The sequence below is a fragment of the Physeter macrocephalus genome, chromosome 8 (genome assembly GCF_002837175.3).
Source record: "Physeter macrocephalus isolate SW-GA chromosome 8, ASM283717v5, whole genome shotgun sequence".
Taxonomy (NCBI): domain Eukaryota; kingdom Metazoa; phylum Chordata; class Mammalia; order Artiodactyla; family Physeteridae; genus Physeter; species Physeter macrocephalus.
This window is the reverse complement of record NC_041221.1, coordinates 74,255,210-74,271,235: the sequence shown is the minus strand read 5'-3', so window position 1 is coordinate 74,271,235 and position 16,026 is coordinate 74,255,210. Positions and strand designations below refer to the sequence as shown.

At 38.7% G+C, this 16,026-nt stretch overlaps 1 protein-coding gene across 5 annotated transcripts in view; it reads right to left on the bottom strand.

Moving 5' to 3' along the window:
* The window catches only part of FCHO2 (FCH and mu domain containing endocytic adaptor 2), a 119,444-nt gene extending 104,068 nt beyond the window's left edge, over positions 1–15,376 (bottom strand). For 4 of the 5 annotated variants that reach the window (XM_028492971.2, XM_028492972.2, XM_055086614.1 and 1 more), the window contains exon 1: positions 15,208–15,375. In XM_028492971.2, coding sequence (XP_028348772.1) covers positions 15,208–15,240 — 33 coding nt within the window. In that variant the 5' untranslated portion in view covers positions 15,241–15,375. Of the gene's footprint in view, positions 1–15,207 lie in introns of all 5 variants that reach the window. The other variant, XM_024133515.3, reaches the window with a different exon arrangement.
* Positions 15,377–16,026: the final 650 nt, after the last annotated feature.

The following is a 16,026-nucleotide window of genomic DNA, read 5'->3' as shown; positions in this document are numbered from 1 at the left end:
ACAACTTGAGATGTGAGAAAGGAGATAAAATTTTAATAATAGAGCAGTAACAGTCTATTGGCTAGTCCTCAACTAATGGGAAATTAATAGAATTAGACTACTACACAACCCTAGAAAATCCTAATGCCATTTAATCCAATATAAAGCTAAATTAGCAAGTCATAACAAAGAAAACATCAGAAATATCAATTTTATAGGTGAAATGAAAGACTATTTATAAACTAAGCTCAACAACTCTTTTTGCAGTTAGCAGTTTTTATTTTTCTTCAGTGACAATAATGAAGAATTGAATATATCTGTTGGAAATAGAAAGCAATGCCGTAAGCAAGTGTTATGCAAACTGAAACTTAATTTTCCACAGTCCACCAAAAACAGGAAACATATTATAGGAACTTCCCGCTAAGTTGAAGTGATCTCTAATAAACCTGTCAGCTAATATAGCAAGTAATTAGACTGTTAATACATACAATGAATTAAAACATCATATTTGTAATAAGATAATATAAACAATATCCCTAGCATTTTGAACATCCACTTCCATTTATCAAGAATATAAAATAGGGCTTCCTCGGTGGCACAGTGGTTGAGAATCCGCCTGCCAATGCAGGGGACACGGGTGCGATCCCGGGTCCGCGAAGATCCCACATGCCCCAGAGCAACTAAGCCCCTGTGCCACAACTACAGTGGTTGAGAATCCGCCTGCCAATGCAGGGGACACGGGTTCGATCCCGGGTCCGGGAAGATCCCACATGCTGCGGAGCAACTAAGCTCGTGTGCCACAACTACTGAGCCTGTGCTCTAGAGTCCATGAGCCACAACTACTGAGCCTGCGTGCCGCAACTACTGAAGCCTGCGCACCAAGAGCCCGTGCTCCACGATGAGAGAAGCCACTGCAGTGAGAAGCCCGCGCACCGTAATGAAGAGTAGCCCCCGCTCGCCACAACTAGAGAAAGCCCGCGCGCAGCAACGAAGACCCAACACAGCCAAAAATAAATAAATAAATAAATAAATATTTTTTTAAAAAAAGAATATAAAATAAAACTATAGTCTCCTATAAATCTAAACACATTCATTTGGCTTCTACAATTTTTCATGTTTAAAATAAAGAAAAGGGCTTCCTTGGTGGCGCAGTGGTTGAGAATCCGCCTGCCGATGCAGGGAAAACGGGTTCGTGCCCCGGTCCGGGAAGATCCCACATCCCGCGGAGCGGCTGGGCCCATGAGCCATGGCCGCTGAGCCTGCGCGTCCGGAGCCTGTGCTCCGCAACGGGAGAGGCCACAACAGTGAGAGGCCCGCGTACCACCAAAAAAATAATAATAATAAAATTTTAAAAATAAATAAATTAATTAATTAATTAAAGAAAGAAAAAATCTGTGATCTAACTTTAGTTCTTTACTTTCTCTGGCTTTTTCATGCAAATTTATTCCAGTCAAAATGATATTCTCTGAAATAACCATTAACACTAGTCTATAGCAAGCAAAAATAACATCATCATGCAGATTAGTAAATTTATAGACAAAATAATCAAGGGCCTGAATCCTCCAAGGGATCCATTCCATTACTTGAATATAATACAGAAACTACAAATAATTAAACTATCCACCGACTCCCATAACATAGTCATGAACCCTAAAAAAAACAAATCTGAAATCTAAAACTATAAAATCCAAAGTCTGGAGCTCTCAGTCCCCAAAGTTCTCCCCAAAGTTCTCCCCTGACAACTACCAGTTTTCATTTGCACATAATTCTAACAAGTCAGGTTACCTGAGTTCCCAATGTGTATTATGCATATTCATCATGCATATTCAAATTAGAAATGAGCTGGTACTGAAGGGTTATTTACACAAGCACACAGACTATTAGAAGAAATAATATTTACCATCTCTCTTTTTTAAAGAAAACAAGAAAACTTGGAGATCATCTAGTAACTGGGGTAATAAGGTCCTGAGCATTTTGTTTCACTGTTACAGTACCGTAAACATTAATCAATCAAGAAAAGGTTTAAAAAAAAAGGGGGGGGGGAATTCCCTGGCAGTCCAGTGGTTAGGACTCCACGTTTCCACTGCAAGGGGCCCAGGCTGGATCCCTGGTTTGTGAACTAAGATCCCGCAAGCCGCGCAACCACGGCCAAAAAACAAAGGTTAAATTACATTCAGAAATCTAGGTTCTTATTAAGAAGTTCTCAAAAAGTAAGCTCTTTATTTGGGAAGTTCAGATATGCAAATAGCATATTACTTGAAATTACCAATAGAGGAAATGAGATTAATTTCTTTACCATTCAATATAAAAATATTATTAAGTAACAGTAATATAATATACCTTAGGAAACAGTACTAGCTATTCCATCCCTCAGGTCTTCACTTGGAAAGAGAAGGAAAAATACCAATGAGGATGTGAAGCTGAAAATGTCTGCTTCAAGAGGCACTAACGACTACACATAAACACACTGCATGATTACAAATCCATGTGTCATTTCTTCCTATTTGGGTATTCATTCATTTACTGAGTTCTAAAAAATGTAATAAGCCTGATTCTAGGAACTGTTTTCTTAATTTCATAAATCTATTAACACAAACATTTATTGATCATTAACTTTTTCTCTGGCACAAACTAAACAAAAATTGTAATACTTCAAATGGCTCTCTCTCTCTCCACATACACACACACACACAAACACTCTCACACAAATATACATGTATCTTTAAAAAGAAAAAACTTCAAAGTCAAGTACAAACCAAGAACCCAGGACTATTGTCACCTTGTCAAAAACTTACTTTACAGCTTTTGATAAGAGATGACAGTGTATTAAATATACATATATCTATACATATGTGAAAAAATACAGTAGGAGACAAGAGCACTGGAGCTCAGGTCTAGACCTATTTGGCTTCAGTGTCTTTACCTGAAAAAAAAACTGGAAATTCTGGGGAAATGGGGAAGACCACTCTTGAAACTAGCAATCGTAACTCATATTTCTGTCACCATTTGAGATTATCCAGTTTTTTTTAACTAAAAGTACCCCCATGTAGGTTCTATTAATTTTTTAATAGCCAACAATGTTTTTAGTCTAATTCAAAGACAAGTAAAATAACAGGAAATATTTCTGAATTACATATCCATTTTATCACCCTAGACCTTGAAGTGGATATGTTCCTATCATTTTCTTTTTTTTAATTTAATTTTTATTTTATATTGGGATATAGTTGATTTACAATGTTGTGTTAGTTTCAGGTGTACAGAAAAGTGGTTCAGTTATACATATACCTATACCCATTCTTTTTCAGATTCTTTTCCCATATAGATTATTACAGAATATTGAGTAGAGTTCTCTGGGCTATACAGTAGGTCCCTGTTGATTATCTATTTTATATATAGTAGTGTGTGTACGATAATCCCAAACTCCTAATTTATCCCCACACACACACACCTTTCCCCTTTGGTAACCACAAGTTTATCATTTTTGACACAAAAATTTTTTTTTCTTAACATATTCTGTTAACTCAAGCAAGTAGAACTTGCTTTTTCTTGGCTAACTAAAATACACAAATGTACAAGTAAGTTGACAACACAGTTTTATTATCAAAAAGAATTACAGCTAAAGATGTTTTCTGGTCTTCAATATTTTACTAAAACTGTAAATGTGCATGCCTTTTAATCCAGCAATTCCACTTTTAGAAATCTATACCACAAAAACACATATACAAAGATAAATGTGGAAAAATATTCACTACAGTACTGTTTATAATTGTGAAAAAACAGAACTCAAAAACACCCATTAACATTACTAGTTAAACAAATGACAGTATATCCTACAATGAAATACATATAGTGTTTTTTAATTGCAGTAAAAAAAATTGCAGTACATTTTTAAGTATTAATTTCTTAAATATGCCCAGATATACATAATGTCAGTGAGAAAAAAAGCAAGTTGTAATTATTCCTAAAAGCCAATCTAATGTTGGGAGCAACCTAAATGTCCCAAACTGATGAATGGAGAAACAAAATGAGGTAGATCCACACAATGGAATACAAATCAGCAATAAACAGGCAAACACACTGACACATATGACTTTATGGATTAACCTCATAAAAACTTTACTACTGAAAGAAGCCAGACACAAGAGACCGTATATTGTATGATTCCATTTATACGAAATGTTCAGAACAGGCAAATCTATACAGAAAGAAAGTAGATTAGTGGCCACCTAGAGCTGAGGGTAGAAAAGAGCATTAACTGTCAATGGGCATGAGGGATCTAATTACTGGGAGGATGATCATGTTCTAAAATTAATGATGGCTGCACCACTCAGTAAAGTTACTAAAAATCAACGAATTGTACACTTAAATTGGGAAGATTTTATGATATGTAAAATGTGCTTCAATAAATTTTGTTTTAAAGCATGGTATTAAACAGTATACATAAAATTTCATTTCCATTGAAAAAATAACAGGTTGCATATATGCATACAAACAGAATCTGAAGGCATATACAGCAAACTATTAACAGCAAATTATTTCTGGAAAATGGAATAATGAGCACAGGTTAACTTTCTAATAAAAAAATAATAAACAGGTCAAGTCTTTAATACAGGAGTAACAGAGCTAAAAGCTATACTGACAAGCAGTTGTAAAATGCAATTTTCTCCCAAGTACACTACAATTGTTGATATAAAATCTTGATTATCAACGGCCAATATTTTTTCTTCTTCTGATCAAATTTTTATTTTTAATAACAATTTTATTGAGCTCTAATTCACACACCATACAACTTGGCCATTTAAAGTGTACTATGCAAAAGATGTTAGTATATTTACAGACTTCTGCCACCATCACTGCAATCTATTTTAGAAAACCAAAAAGAAATCCAAACCTGAATAGCTAGATTTTTAAGAGTAGGTATTTACTCATCAGTGATGAGCTTATTTTCAGCTAGCTTATTCATTAGTTTAATCAACATGTAAGAAATTACGTATGTCCACAAAAAAATCAGTACACTAATGTTTATAGCAGCATTATTCATAATAAAGGTGAAAACAACCCAAATGTCCATCAGCTAACAAATGGATAAGCAATGGGATATACCCATGCACTGGAATTTATTCAGCCATAAAAGAAATGAAACATTCGGGTTCGAGCCTGGTCCAGAAAGATCTCACATGCCGCGGAGCAACTAAGCCCGTGTGCCACAACTACTGAGCCTGCGCTCTAGAGTCCGCGTGCCACAACTACTGAAGCCCGCGCGCCTAGAGCCCGTGCTCCGCAACAAGAGAAGCCACCGCAATGAGAAGCCAGAGCAACACAACGAAGAGTAGCCCCTGCTCACCGCAACTAGAGAAAGCCCGCGTGCAGCAATGAAGACCCAACGCAGCCAAAAATAAAATAAAATAAATAATTGTATAAAAAAGAAAAAAATGAAATATTGATACATGCTATAATATTGATGAACCTTGAAAACATTATGCTAAGAGAAAGAAGCCAGTCACAAAAGACCACATACTATATGATTCCCCTCCTATTCAAGTCCAGAATAGAGAAATCTATAGAAACAGAAAGTAGATTAGTGTATTGCTTGAGGTGGGGTGAAGGTGAGACATGGGGTGATAAAAGGTACGGGATTTCTTTTTGAGGTAATGAAAATTTTTGAGGTAGTTTAAGACTGATGATCGTTTGCACGTATCTGTGAACATTACCAAAACCACTAAACTATACACTTTAAATGATGAACTGTATGGTTCACAAAATATATTTCAATAAAGTTGTCAAAAAAGTTAAATAAATAATATTTTATCCTTTTTAATCAATAAATTCTAGAAGGGAAATTTTCAGTATTAACTGACAAAAACAGCTACTAACACCATTGCTGACCCAAGGAGGACAATTACAATGAAGGTTTACACCAAGACAGGATCTTTTCTCTGCCAATCTCAATGCACTTTGCAAAGAGGTAGCATTTCCACAGAAAGTTTCCCGAATGTGACTTGAGCTAAATAAAATCTTGTTATAATCCAATATAAACAGGTGTAAAAATCTTTTTAATAATTCCTAATATGAAGTGGAAAAAAAAGTTTTATCATCCTTTAAAGATGGAAATCCAGAATCATACAGGTCCTTTAAGAGAACACAAACTTAGTACCTATTGTGTCCCCTAAATACTCTAATTGAAGTAAGATGACTGCAATTAACAGTTTGATGTATATTAGTCCAGATTCCTTTTTGCATACATATAGAAATATGTTACTGCTTAATATGAAAATGAGATCATGTTATGCATAGTTTTGCATCTAAATTATCAATTAAAGTGAAATTTAGCTGAAAAGATAACTAAGTTATAAGGTCACCAAGTCACTAATAATGTACAGATTTTTTTCTGGTCTAATATAGAGTCTACAAGTGAGATATCCTTGAAATTTCAAGTTAAAAAGTTTACGTCATCAAATCTATTTCGGTAACTCAAAACATCTTTTTCTGGTTGATCTTATAACTTTATACTTAAAAAAAATTTTAATACACACAAAATACAATCAAAATACAAAATATTTCCACTTGAAGAAAAAAATGCACTCCGTTATTAACAATGCTATGAAATTCCTATTTTAATGAAAATGGAACTGTTAACATATCTGGGTTTTAGAGAGCCACGGAAAGTAATATGTAAAAGCACAAAACTATAAATCCCATAGATTTTAATTAAGGCTTTGAAACTTCTCCTTCAAAGAACTTTTAAGGGCAACAGTAAATCCAACACTAAAATTAAAAACATGGATATTCTTCACTTTCGATAAGTCCGAGAACTAGAAAAATAGGCAAAAGATTAAGTGTGTACACTGTATAATCAGGCTATTCATTAAAACGTTGATTTTACCTCGTTTCCTTTTTAATCAAAAAAAAATTTTTTTGGAAGGAGAAAAGAAGGGTCAGGAGGTACTATCATGTGAACAGCAATAACATGCCTAAGCTTCCTCTCAGCTCTAAACTGCCTCAAAAATAAATAAATAAATATCATCATTTCCTACCTCTCTACATTTTCCTTTTACTCTAACTCTTACTGACATTTATTAGGTAACCTTGGACAAGTCACTGTAAAATATACTATTAATGTGTGTTTGATGTAATCTCACTTTATCCTGCCTTCTCTGAAAAACATAATGAAACATTTAACTAATTCTGGAGATATTTTTTTGCTTTGAAGAATGGCGCCTCTAGTGAAAATCTTCTAGACATTTTTGATAGGAATTCAACAAGTATGCAATGACAGCCCTCCAGGTCTATTTCTGCCTTGAAAACTGCTAGGAAGAAAAGAATAAAATACACGCACACAGTTTTTCTACAGGCAAACAGGACATTCAACCACAAGTTATAATCTCTTCTAATCAATGTTCTATTTATGTATTAAAATTTTCACACAAGATCACTCAAACTATTCTTCAGAGCTCTTGGCAAGATATTGCTAAAGCAGAAAACAGGGATTAAAACATAGAATGAACATTGCTCAGCAGTCAGAACAAAAGTTACTCAACCACATCTGTCGACTGAGTGAAGGAAACAAATCTTATTACTTAAAAAAAATCATTTTCTCACCCCTCAATACTCCTCCATAATCTTTTAAATTATAACTCAGCTCTTCCAATTAGTTAAACCCTTCAAGCCATCTAAAAAGATACCATATAGACACAACAAAAATAGCAGAAGCAAATAGTTTTGAGCTAATTTTTTATTCTTTTATCTTGCAAATTTTCTGTAATATTCTGTAAATAAATGTAGTTTTCATTACTTTCAAAATGAAAAATAAAATAAAACAACTATTTCAGCTTTCTCAAAAACTTTTCAATCTATGCTTGGAAAGACACACAAGGCTACCTTCTTAATCTGACATTCTGTTCACGTTAACACTTAAATCTCCACTCGTCATAATTCATAAATGGAAAAAAACAAAAACTGCAAGTAACCTAAATGTCCAAAAGGGGAATGCTATTAAAAAATTACATCTTATCCATTCCATGAAACCTATACTGAAAATATTTTCAAACAATACTTAATCACATGAGAAAAATGCTTTGATGTTAATATCATTTGAAATTACCAAGATACAGAAATATATAGGAGAACCTGTTTTGAATTTTACATTTCCAAAGAAAATCTTAGAGGACAGAGTAAAAGGCTTTAGGTAATTTTTATTTTCTTATGTGTTTTAACTATCACATAATAAGTTAAAAATAAAAAAGCAAAACATCTTCACTGGCTGTTATTTCAACCAACTAAAAACTAACACTTGTTATTTAAGGCCCCAGCACCACCAATTTGCTTTACTTACATTATACCTTCCTATCTTTTCCCTAAAGTCAAGCAAACATGCTTGTCATATCTTCCATAATTTTACTCCTGCAATTCCACTAAGGAGCATGTGCATGATGGAAATGAGGGAATTGTGTACCTCAACTTCATCACACAGTTCACTAATCACTTCCCAATTTAATCCTCTCTGCCTCTGGCCATTCCAGCAACATTCTCTAGCCTCTTTACCAATAGATAGACAGCTGACCCTTGAGCAACATAGGTTTGAACTGCGCAGGTCCACTTACACGTGGATTTTTTTCAACAGTAAATACTACAGTACTACTTAAATCCGTGGATGTAGAATCGCGGTTATGGGGGAACCATGGATAGGAAGGGCCAACTATAATAACTATAAGTTATACTCTGATCTTCAACTGCACAGGGGTCAGCACCCCTAACCCTCACATTGTTCAAGGGTCAACTGTAATTACAGGTCTCCATTACTGTTTTGCTTTTGTTTTCCCTCACATCTGACCAATTTTTGCTTATCTCTCTGGACCAGATTCCTACTAAAATTCTTCCAATTCAAGTATCTTTTCATTTTTCCACACTAGATTAACTGAAAGCCAAGCCTTTATTCCTTTTTCTGGATGTCTCCATGCCATTATATTTGTATACAGACTTCTTAGGGTGCTTCTGTTAATTGTTCGAGAATTATAAAATCAAGATGTGGATAATCTCAGGAGATATCCCATGACTCAAAAAATTACTTCCAAAATATGTGTGTGTGTGTATAAAATATGTATTTCCAAAGGGCTTATGGTAATCAAAAGTGCAGGATGACACAAAGCATACTCTACTCCCATGCGTTTGCCAAAATTAAGTAGTTCTGAAAGGATTAGAACCTTTAGGATTTAGTCTGTAGGGCTGGAAAAGAACCCAGACAGCAAATTTTTATCACTCCATATCAGTCCTCTAAAATCCTTCCCCTAAATTAAATTTATGCACACTAAATCAGCATCAATTTCTCAATTTCAATGATTAAGGCAAAAACAAAAGCACCCTTCCACCGCCCCCCCCCAAAAAACCTAACGGCTTGACAATAATATTTAGTTCCATCTAAAATACTATAATTTTGGGCTTCCCTGGTGGCGCAGTGGTTAAGAATCCACCTGTCAATGCAGGAGACACAGGTTCGAACCCTGGTCTGGGAATATCCCATATGCCACGGAGGAACTAAGCCCGTGTGCCACAACTACTTAGCCTGTGCTCTAGAGCCTGCGAGCCACAACTAGTGAAGCCCTCATGCCTGGAGCCCGTGCTCCACAACAAGAGAAGCCACCGCAATGAGAAGCCTGCGCACCGCAACGAAGAGTAGCCCCCGCTCGCCACAACTAGAGAAAGCCTGCGCGCAGCAACGAAGACCCAACGCAGCCAAAAATAAAATTTTAAAATAATAAAAGTAAATTAAATAAAATACTATAGTTTTATAATATCTACCTGTCAAGTCTATTTGAACCAAGTTAGATGAATCTGTAGTTTGAATTTTCATAGCTTGTTGCAGTTGAAAATAGTTTGGGCATGGCTAACTGGCTAACAGTTATACAATAACACATTTTAACATGTATGTTATTTGCTTGTATATACAGAGGTTATTTCTGGAAAGCTACATAAGAAATTGGTAACAGTGCTTACCTTTTGAGAGATCTTGGTGGGTGGATAAAAGGGAGATTTTATACTACATTCTCCCTTTTGTACCTTTTAAATACTAAACCATGTAAATTTTGCAAATTTGTTAATTACTGTATATATGTAAATATACAAACCTACACACTTTAAAAATTTTAGTATATCATCTGATGGGATCAGATCCTAAGCAGGTACCCCAAACTACAATATTTGGAAATTTCAAGTAATAAAGAGTCTATATTCTGGGTTTCTATGGTCGCCTCAACTAATTTTTTAAAGATGTATATTTTTAATTTTTCATATGGATAAATAATCCCAAAGAATATATGTGTGAGGGGGGGCTGTTAGTCTCTCATGTAGGATACTAAATTTCAACTAAATAACCAAGCAAAAATATAATAACGTTTTGCATTCCAAAGTCCTATTAATAGCAACTCCAGATTTTTAAAAACATTTTAATCCTCCCAGTTTATCCATGTAATGACAGATCAAATTTTGGATACACAGTATTATGCCTCTTATATAAGGGACTTGGGCATCATGCAGATTTTGGTATTGGTCCTGGAACCAATCTCCCAAGGATACCAAGAGAGAACTGTATAACCTAGTGCTCTGAATTTGTTTAAAAGTACAGCATCGGGCTTCCCTGGTGGCGCAGTGGTTGAGAGTCCGCCTGCCGATGCAGGGGACACGGGTTCGTGCCCTGGTCCGGGAAGATCCCACATGCCATGGAGCGGCTAGGCCCATGAGCCATGGCCGCTGAGCCTGCGCGTCCGGAGCCTGTGCTCCGCAACGGGAGAGGCCACAACAGTGAGAGGCCCGCATACCGCAAAAAAAAAAAAAAAAAGTAAAGCATGACAATACCAGTGAAATCAATAGATAAATGGTATGAGACTTCTGTACTGGTTAATCAGAAAAAAAAATTTTTTACGAAAAAAGTTAAAACTTCAGAACAAAAATACCGAAGATAATTGTTATTCATTCATTCTTTTTTTTTTTTTTTTTTTTTTGCGTACGCGGGCCTCTCACTGTTGTGGCCTCTCCCGTTGCGGAGCACAGGCTCCGGACGCGCAGGCTCAGTGGCCATGGCTCACGCACCTAGCCTCTCCGCGGCATGTGGGATCTTCCCAGACCCGGGGCATGAACCCGTGTCCCCTGCATCGGCAGGCGGACTCTCAACCACTGCGCCACCAGGGAAGCCTCTATTCATTCATCCTTGATGTGCTGAATGGAGATCTTTGGAAAAAGTCACCTAACTAAAAATGTCACTTCATTACAATGTGATGTATGCTAAAGAATATCTTTGAGAAAGAAGCAGCAGATGGAGAAACTTCTTCAGTGCAATATTTGTCAATACCTTTTTGAAGTTAAATAATCTTTTGAAGGACTAACTGTTTTTATATATTAAAGGTAACAGTGTGGATTTCTGTTATCAGCATTATTTTTGCTGTCCAATTTTAATAGAAAGAAAAACATTTTCAACTTGATTATCTTTGTGACACTATACTTTGTGGCAAAAACTGACTTATCAGCAACAAAACACCTGCTGTGTAGGAAGTTTGGGATATTATTTTTCTTCAAAGTATAGTATTAGGCAAAGAAATTTGTAATGTAGCGTATAGTTTTAATTTAAGAAAAACTATAAAGAAACAGGCAGGATGTGCTTTCAAAAGAACTTGAAGAGAGTTTGAATGATTCAAATTTTCCTCTAACAAAATGCCACAACAAAAAGATCTGTCTTTTTATATGTAGGGAAAAAAACAATTAACAGCTTGTTTGGTTAGAAACCTAAAACTTTAAAGGTTCCCATTACCTCACTTTGACAAGTTTTATTTTGTTTTGACAGTGCCACTTTAAACACCAGGGGAGAAAAGTGAAATTAATATTACAAATTCTCTATTTTAAGAAATTTTTTATAAATGATTCAGAAATAGGTAAATTTTTAAGTTGTCTTAAATAGACAGCTAACAAATTTTGAGAAGTTATTTAGTTCCCAGGGTTTCCTAATTCATTTAGCCCTCCTTTGGAGCTTTTTAAGATCCAATTTAGAGCTTTCACCCCCAACCAGGAAGTAAAATAAAATGCAGTCTATTTTAACTATTTGTACTCAATATTGGAAGTGAAGACAAACACTAAAACACAAACTAGACTTGGGATTCTCTCTAGATTTCAGATAACCAAATTTATTTCCATGCCTCTACTAAGAGCGAAAACAAGGGGCACACAAAAACCTGCAAAAAATGTTCATAAAGCATTATTCATAAATAGCCAAAACATCAAAAAAGGCTATGTTCAAAACTCAATGAACACAAAAGATAACCTTAAAATGTTAATGTGCAATTTTGAATTAAGGTAGCAAACTTCAAAAACACATTCATGCATCCAAAAATACAAAACAGGACTTCCCTGGTGGTGCAGTGGTTAGGAATCCACCTGCCAATGCAGGCGACATGGGTTCAAGCCCTGGTCCTGGAAGATCTCACGTGCCGCGGAGCAACTAAGCCCGTGTGCCACAACTACTGAGCCTGAGCTCTAGAGCCCGCGAGCCACAACTACGGAGCCCACATGCCACAACTACTGAAGCCTAGAGCCTGCGCACTGCAACAAAGAGTAGCCCCCACTCACCGCAACTAGAGAAAGCCCATGTACCGCAACTAGAGAAAGCCCACGTGCAGCAACTAAGACCCAACGCAGCCATAAATGAATTAATTTTTAAAAAATACAAAACATTCTAACAACACCAAATTTTAAGTAATCCTTATAGAAGTTTTACAAATTGCCATTGTAAAACCTGAAGTCTAAAATCAATAGGCTAAATCTAAAATTCATATGGAAAACCAAGGGACCCAGGAGAGCCAAAATAATCTTGAAAAAGAAGAACAAAGTTGGAGCACTTGCACTTCCCCATTCCAAACTTACTACAAAGCTACAGTAATCGAAACAGTGTGGTATTAGCATAAGGATAGATGATGGGATACCAATGAAAATCCAGAAATAAACTCATACGTCTATTGTCAACTGAGTTTTGAAAAGAGTGCCAAGACTATCCAATGGAAAAAGAGCCTTTTCAACAAACAGTGCTGGGACAACTAGACCCACATGCAAAAAATGAAGCTGTACCTCTTCCAGCACCATACACAAAAATTAACTTCAAATGGATCATAAGCCTAAATGTAAGAACTAAAACTACATATAAAATCCACAGAAATAACATAGAAGTAAACCTTTGTGATCCTGGGTTAGGAAAGACTTCTTAGATATGACAACAAAAGCATACGTGATAACAGAAAAGTTAGACAAATTGGACTTCATCAAAATTAAGAACTTCTGTGCTTCAAAGAACACCATCAAAAGAGTGAAAAAGACAACCCACAGAATGGGAGAAAATACTTACAGAATCATGTATTGTAAATCAAAACCACAATGAGATATTCCTTCACACCCAACCGCTACAATAAAAAAGATAACAACAAGTGTTGTCCAGCACGTGGAAAAACTGGAAACCTCAGACATTGCTAGTGGGATTGTAAAATAGTGCAACCACTTTGGAAAATGTTTGGCCCTTCCTCAAAACGTTCAACAGAGAGTTACCATATGATCCAGCAATTCCATTCCCAGAAGAAATTAAGACATATATCCACATAAAAACTTGTACAGAAATGTTCATAGCAGCATTATTCATAACAGCCAAAAAGCACAACCAACCAAATGTCTATCCCTGATGTATGGATAAATACAATGTGAGATAGATAGGTATAGAGAGACACACACACACCCCCACACAATGCCATGGAACACTATTTGGCCATAAAATGGAATTAAGTACTGCATGCTACACCCTGGATGAACCTTGGAAACATGCTAAGTGAAAGAAGCCAGTCACAAAGGACCACATGTATAAACCCATCTATATGATTATGTCCAGAACAGACTAATCTACATAGGCAGAAATCTATAGATTAGTTGCCTAGGACTGAGGCAAAAAGGAAATGTAGAGTGACTGCTAATGAACACTGGTATTCTTCCTGGGATGATGAAATTGTTCTAAAAGCGTGGTGACATTTGCACAATTCCATGAACAAACGAAAAATCCTTGAATTGTTACCTTAAATGGGTGTATTATACGGCAGGTGAATTGTACCTCAATAAATGTTAAAAAAAGAAAAAAGAAAAAAAACACCCTAACGTCTAGTATTTATGTCGATTGTGGAAAACAAGGAACATTCAAAACAAATAACTATGAACTGATTTCATTACTAAGCAAGACCATGCTTAAAACACTCAGAAATTAAGAACTTAAGACATACCTTATTCACTGAAAGAGTACCACTTTAAGTATTTCTACGTCTTAACTAAAATGGAATTGTGGCACTCGCAACTGTCAAGCCATAAAATGGGATTCCTGAGATACCTGAGTACACATATTACTTTCCTGTACATGGCTGAACTGTGCTTCCCATTACAGCAAACAATAACTGCAGAAAAACACTCCACAGGGAGACTGGGAACTCATTCTCAGAGAACAACCTAACGCTAATACCGAGGTAAAAGGAGGGTGTGGAAAGAATGAGGAAGGGGAAGGAGCACGGGGAACAGGGAGACGTATCGGCGCATTTAAGCCCAAGGAATCCAGTTCCATTAAATTCAACTTTTATACGCTTTGTGAACAGGCCCAGAGGCAAAGTCCTGGGCGCAGACCAACGAGCCGAGCTGCGAGGCCGAGAGGAAGTGCTGATCCAGCCCAAGCCCGCCTGGGAATTCGTGGGGAAATGGTGGGGGGCCAAAGGGCTAAGATGGGGGCCTGCGGGGCGGGAATGAGGGGAGCCCCTCCGCCCGGCTCCAGCCCGCACTCGCCGGCAGCGCGCAGCTGGGGGCGGCCGCGCCGCGGGCCCGTCGTCCGCGTCCGAGCCGCGGAGCGCGTCCGGCGCCCGGAGTCTCCGGCGGGGCCGGGTGCCGTCTCCCGCCCCATCCGGCGCTTTGTCCCAGCGCGGGCGGCGGGCGGCCCCTCGGCGTCCCCAGCGCGGGCTGAGGGGCCGCGCTGACAGCCCCCACCCCCCGCAAGGGCGGCAAGCCAGCGAATCGCCCGACGGGTTTCACCCAGGCGGGACGCAGCAGGCGGCGGTCGGAGGACGCCGGCCCTGCCCGCGGAGCCGCCGCCGCCGCCCGAAGCGCACGCAGGCCGAGGTCAGGCGCAGACACCCTCGGACTCCGAAACCCACACAATGTCCAACATCCTTCTCTTACCCAAAAATTCTCAACGAAATGCGCCATGACCATCGTGCCGCCGCCTCGCTGGGTTCTGCGTCCGCGCCCTCCCGCCGCTCCGTAAACACTGGCCCTGCCCCAACGGCACCCCCGCCTTTCGCCGCCGCGGCTGCCGCCGCTACCGCCGCCGCCTTCTTCCCGGAGGCCGGCCCGCACCCTCCAGGACGCATGCGCCACCTAGCGGCCGCCACTGCAGAGCGAACACTCAAACGCCTGGGCTGGGTTGCGCATGCGCCCCGAGCCCCATTGCCGGGTCTTAGTCCGCTCCCTCCCGCCCCAGCGCGGGCAAGTCTGAGAAAGAGTATTTTCTTGGGAACGGTGGAGAGTCCGGTACCGGAGCAGTCACCCGGGAGACTGTTCGCACCCTTCGCGGTGCGATGGGTACTGGCTCAGGGACGGAGCGAAGAGAGGGGCCGGCCAGGAACAGTGGAACCCACAGCCAGGCTGCCCTCTCTCTTCCTCCTCGCAAGACTCGCTTCCTGAGCTTTCGAGTATCTCGAAGGTTCCCAAGTCGGTGCAAGCTGGAATGGGGGAAACTTGGCCTCTAGCCAACAGGAGGAGACGCTGAAAAATGGTCAACAGGGTGCCTTTCCTTGATAGGGAATTAAGAACCAAAACAAAACTTTCCGAGGCCGGAAAAGGAGGAAACGCCCTGTCGCCTGAGAGCCCTGGGAGCTGTGCGAGACCCAGGCACCAAGTCCTCGGCCGAGGCCGCTGACCTCTAGCACGCCCGGAGCAAACCAGCAGGGACTGCCGACAGCAGGAACGTGACCCGAAACCAGCGAGTTTCCCTAACTC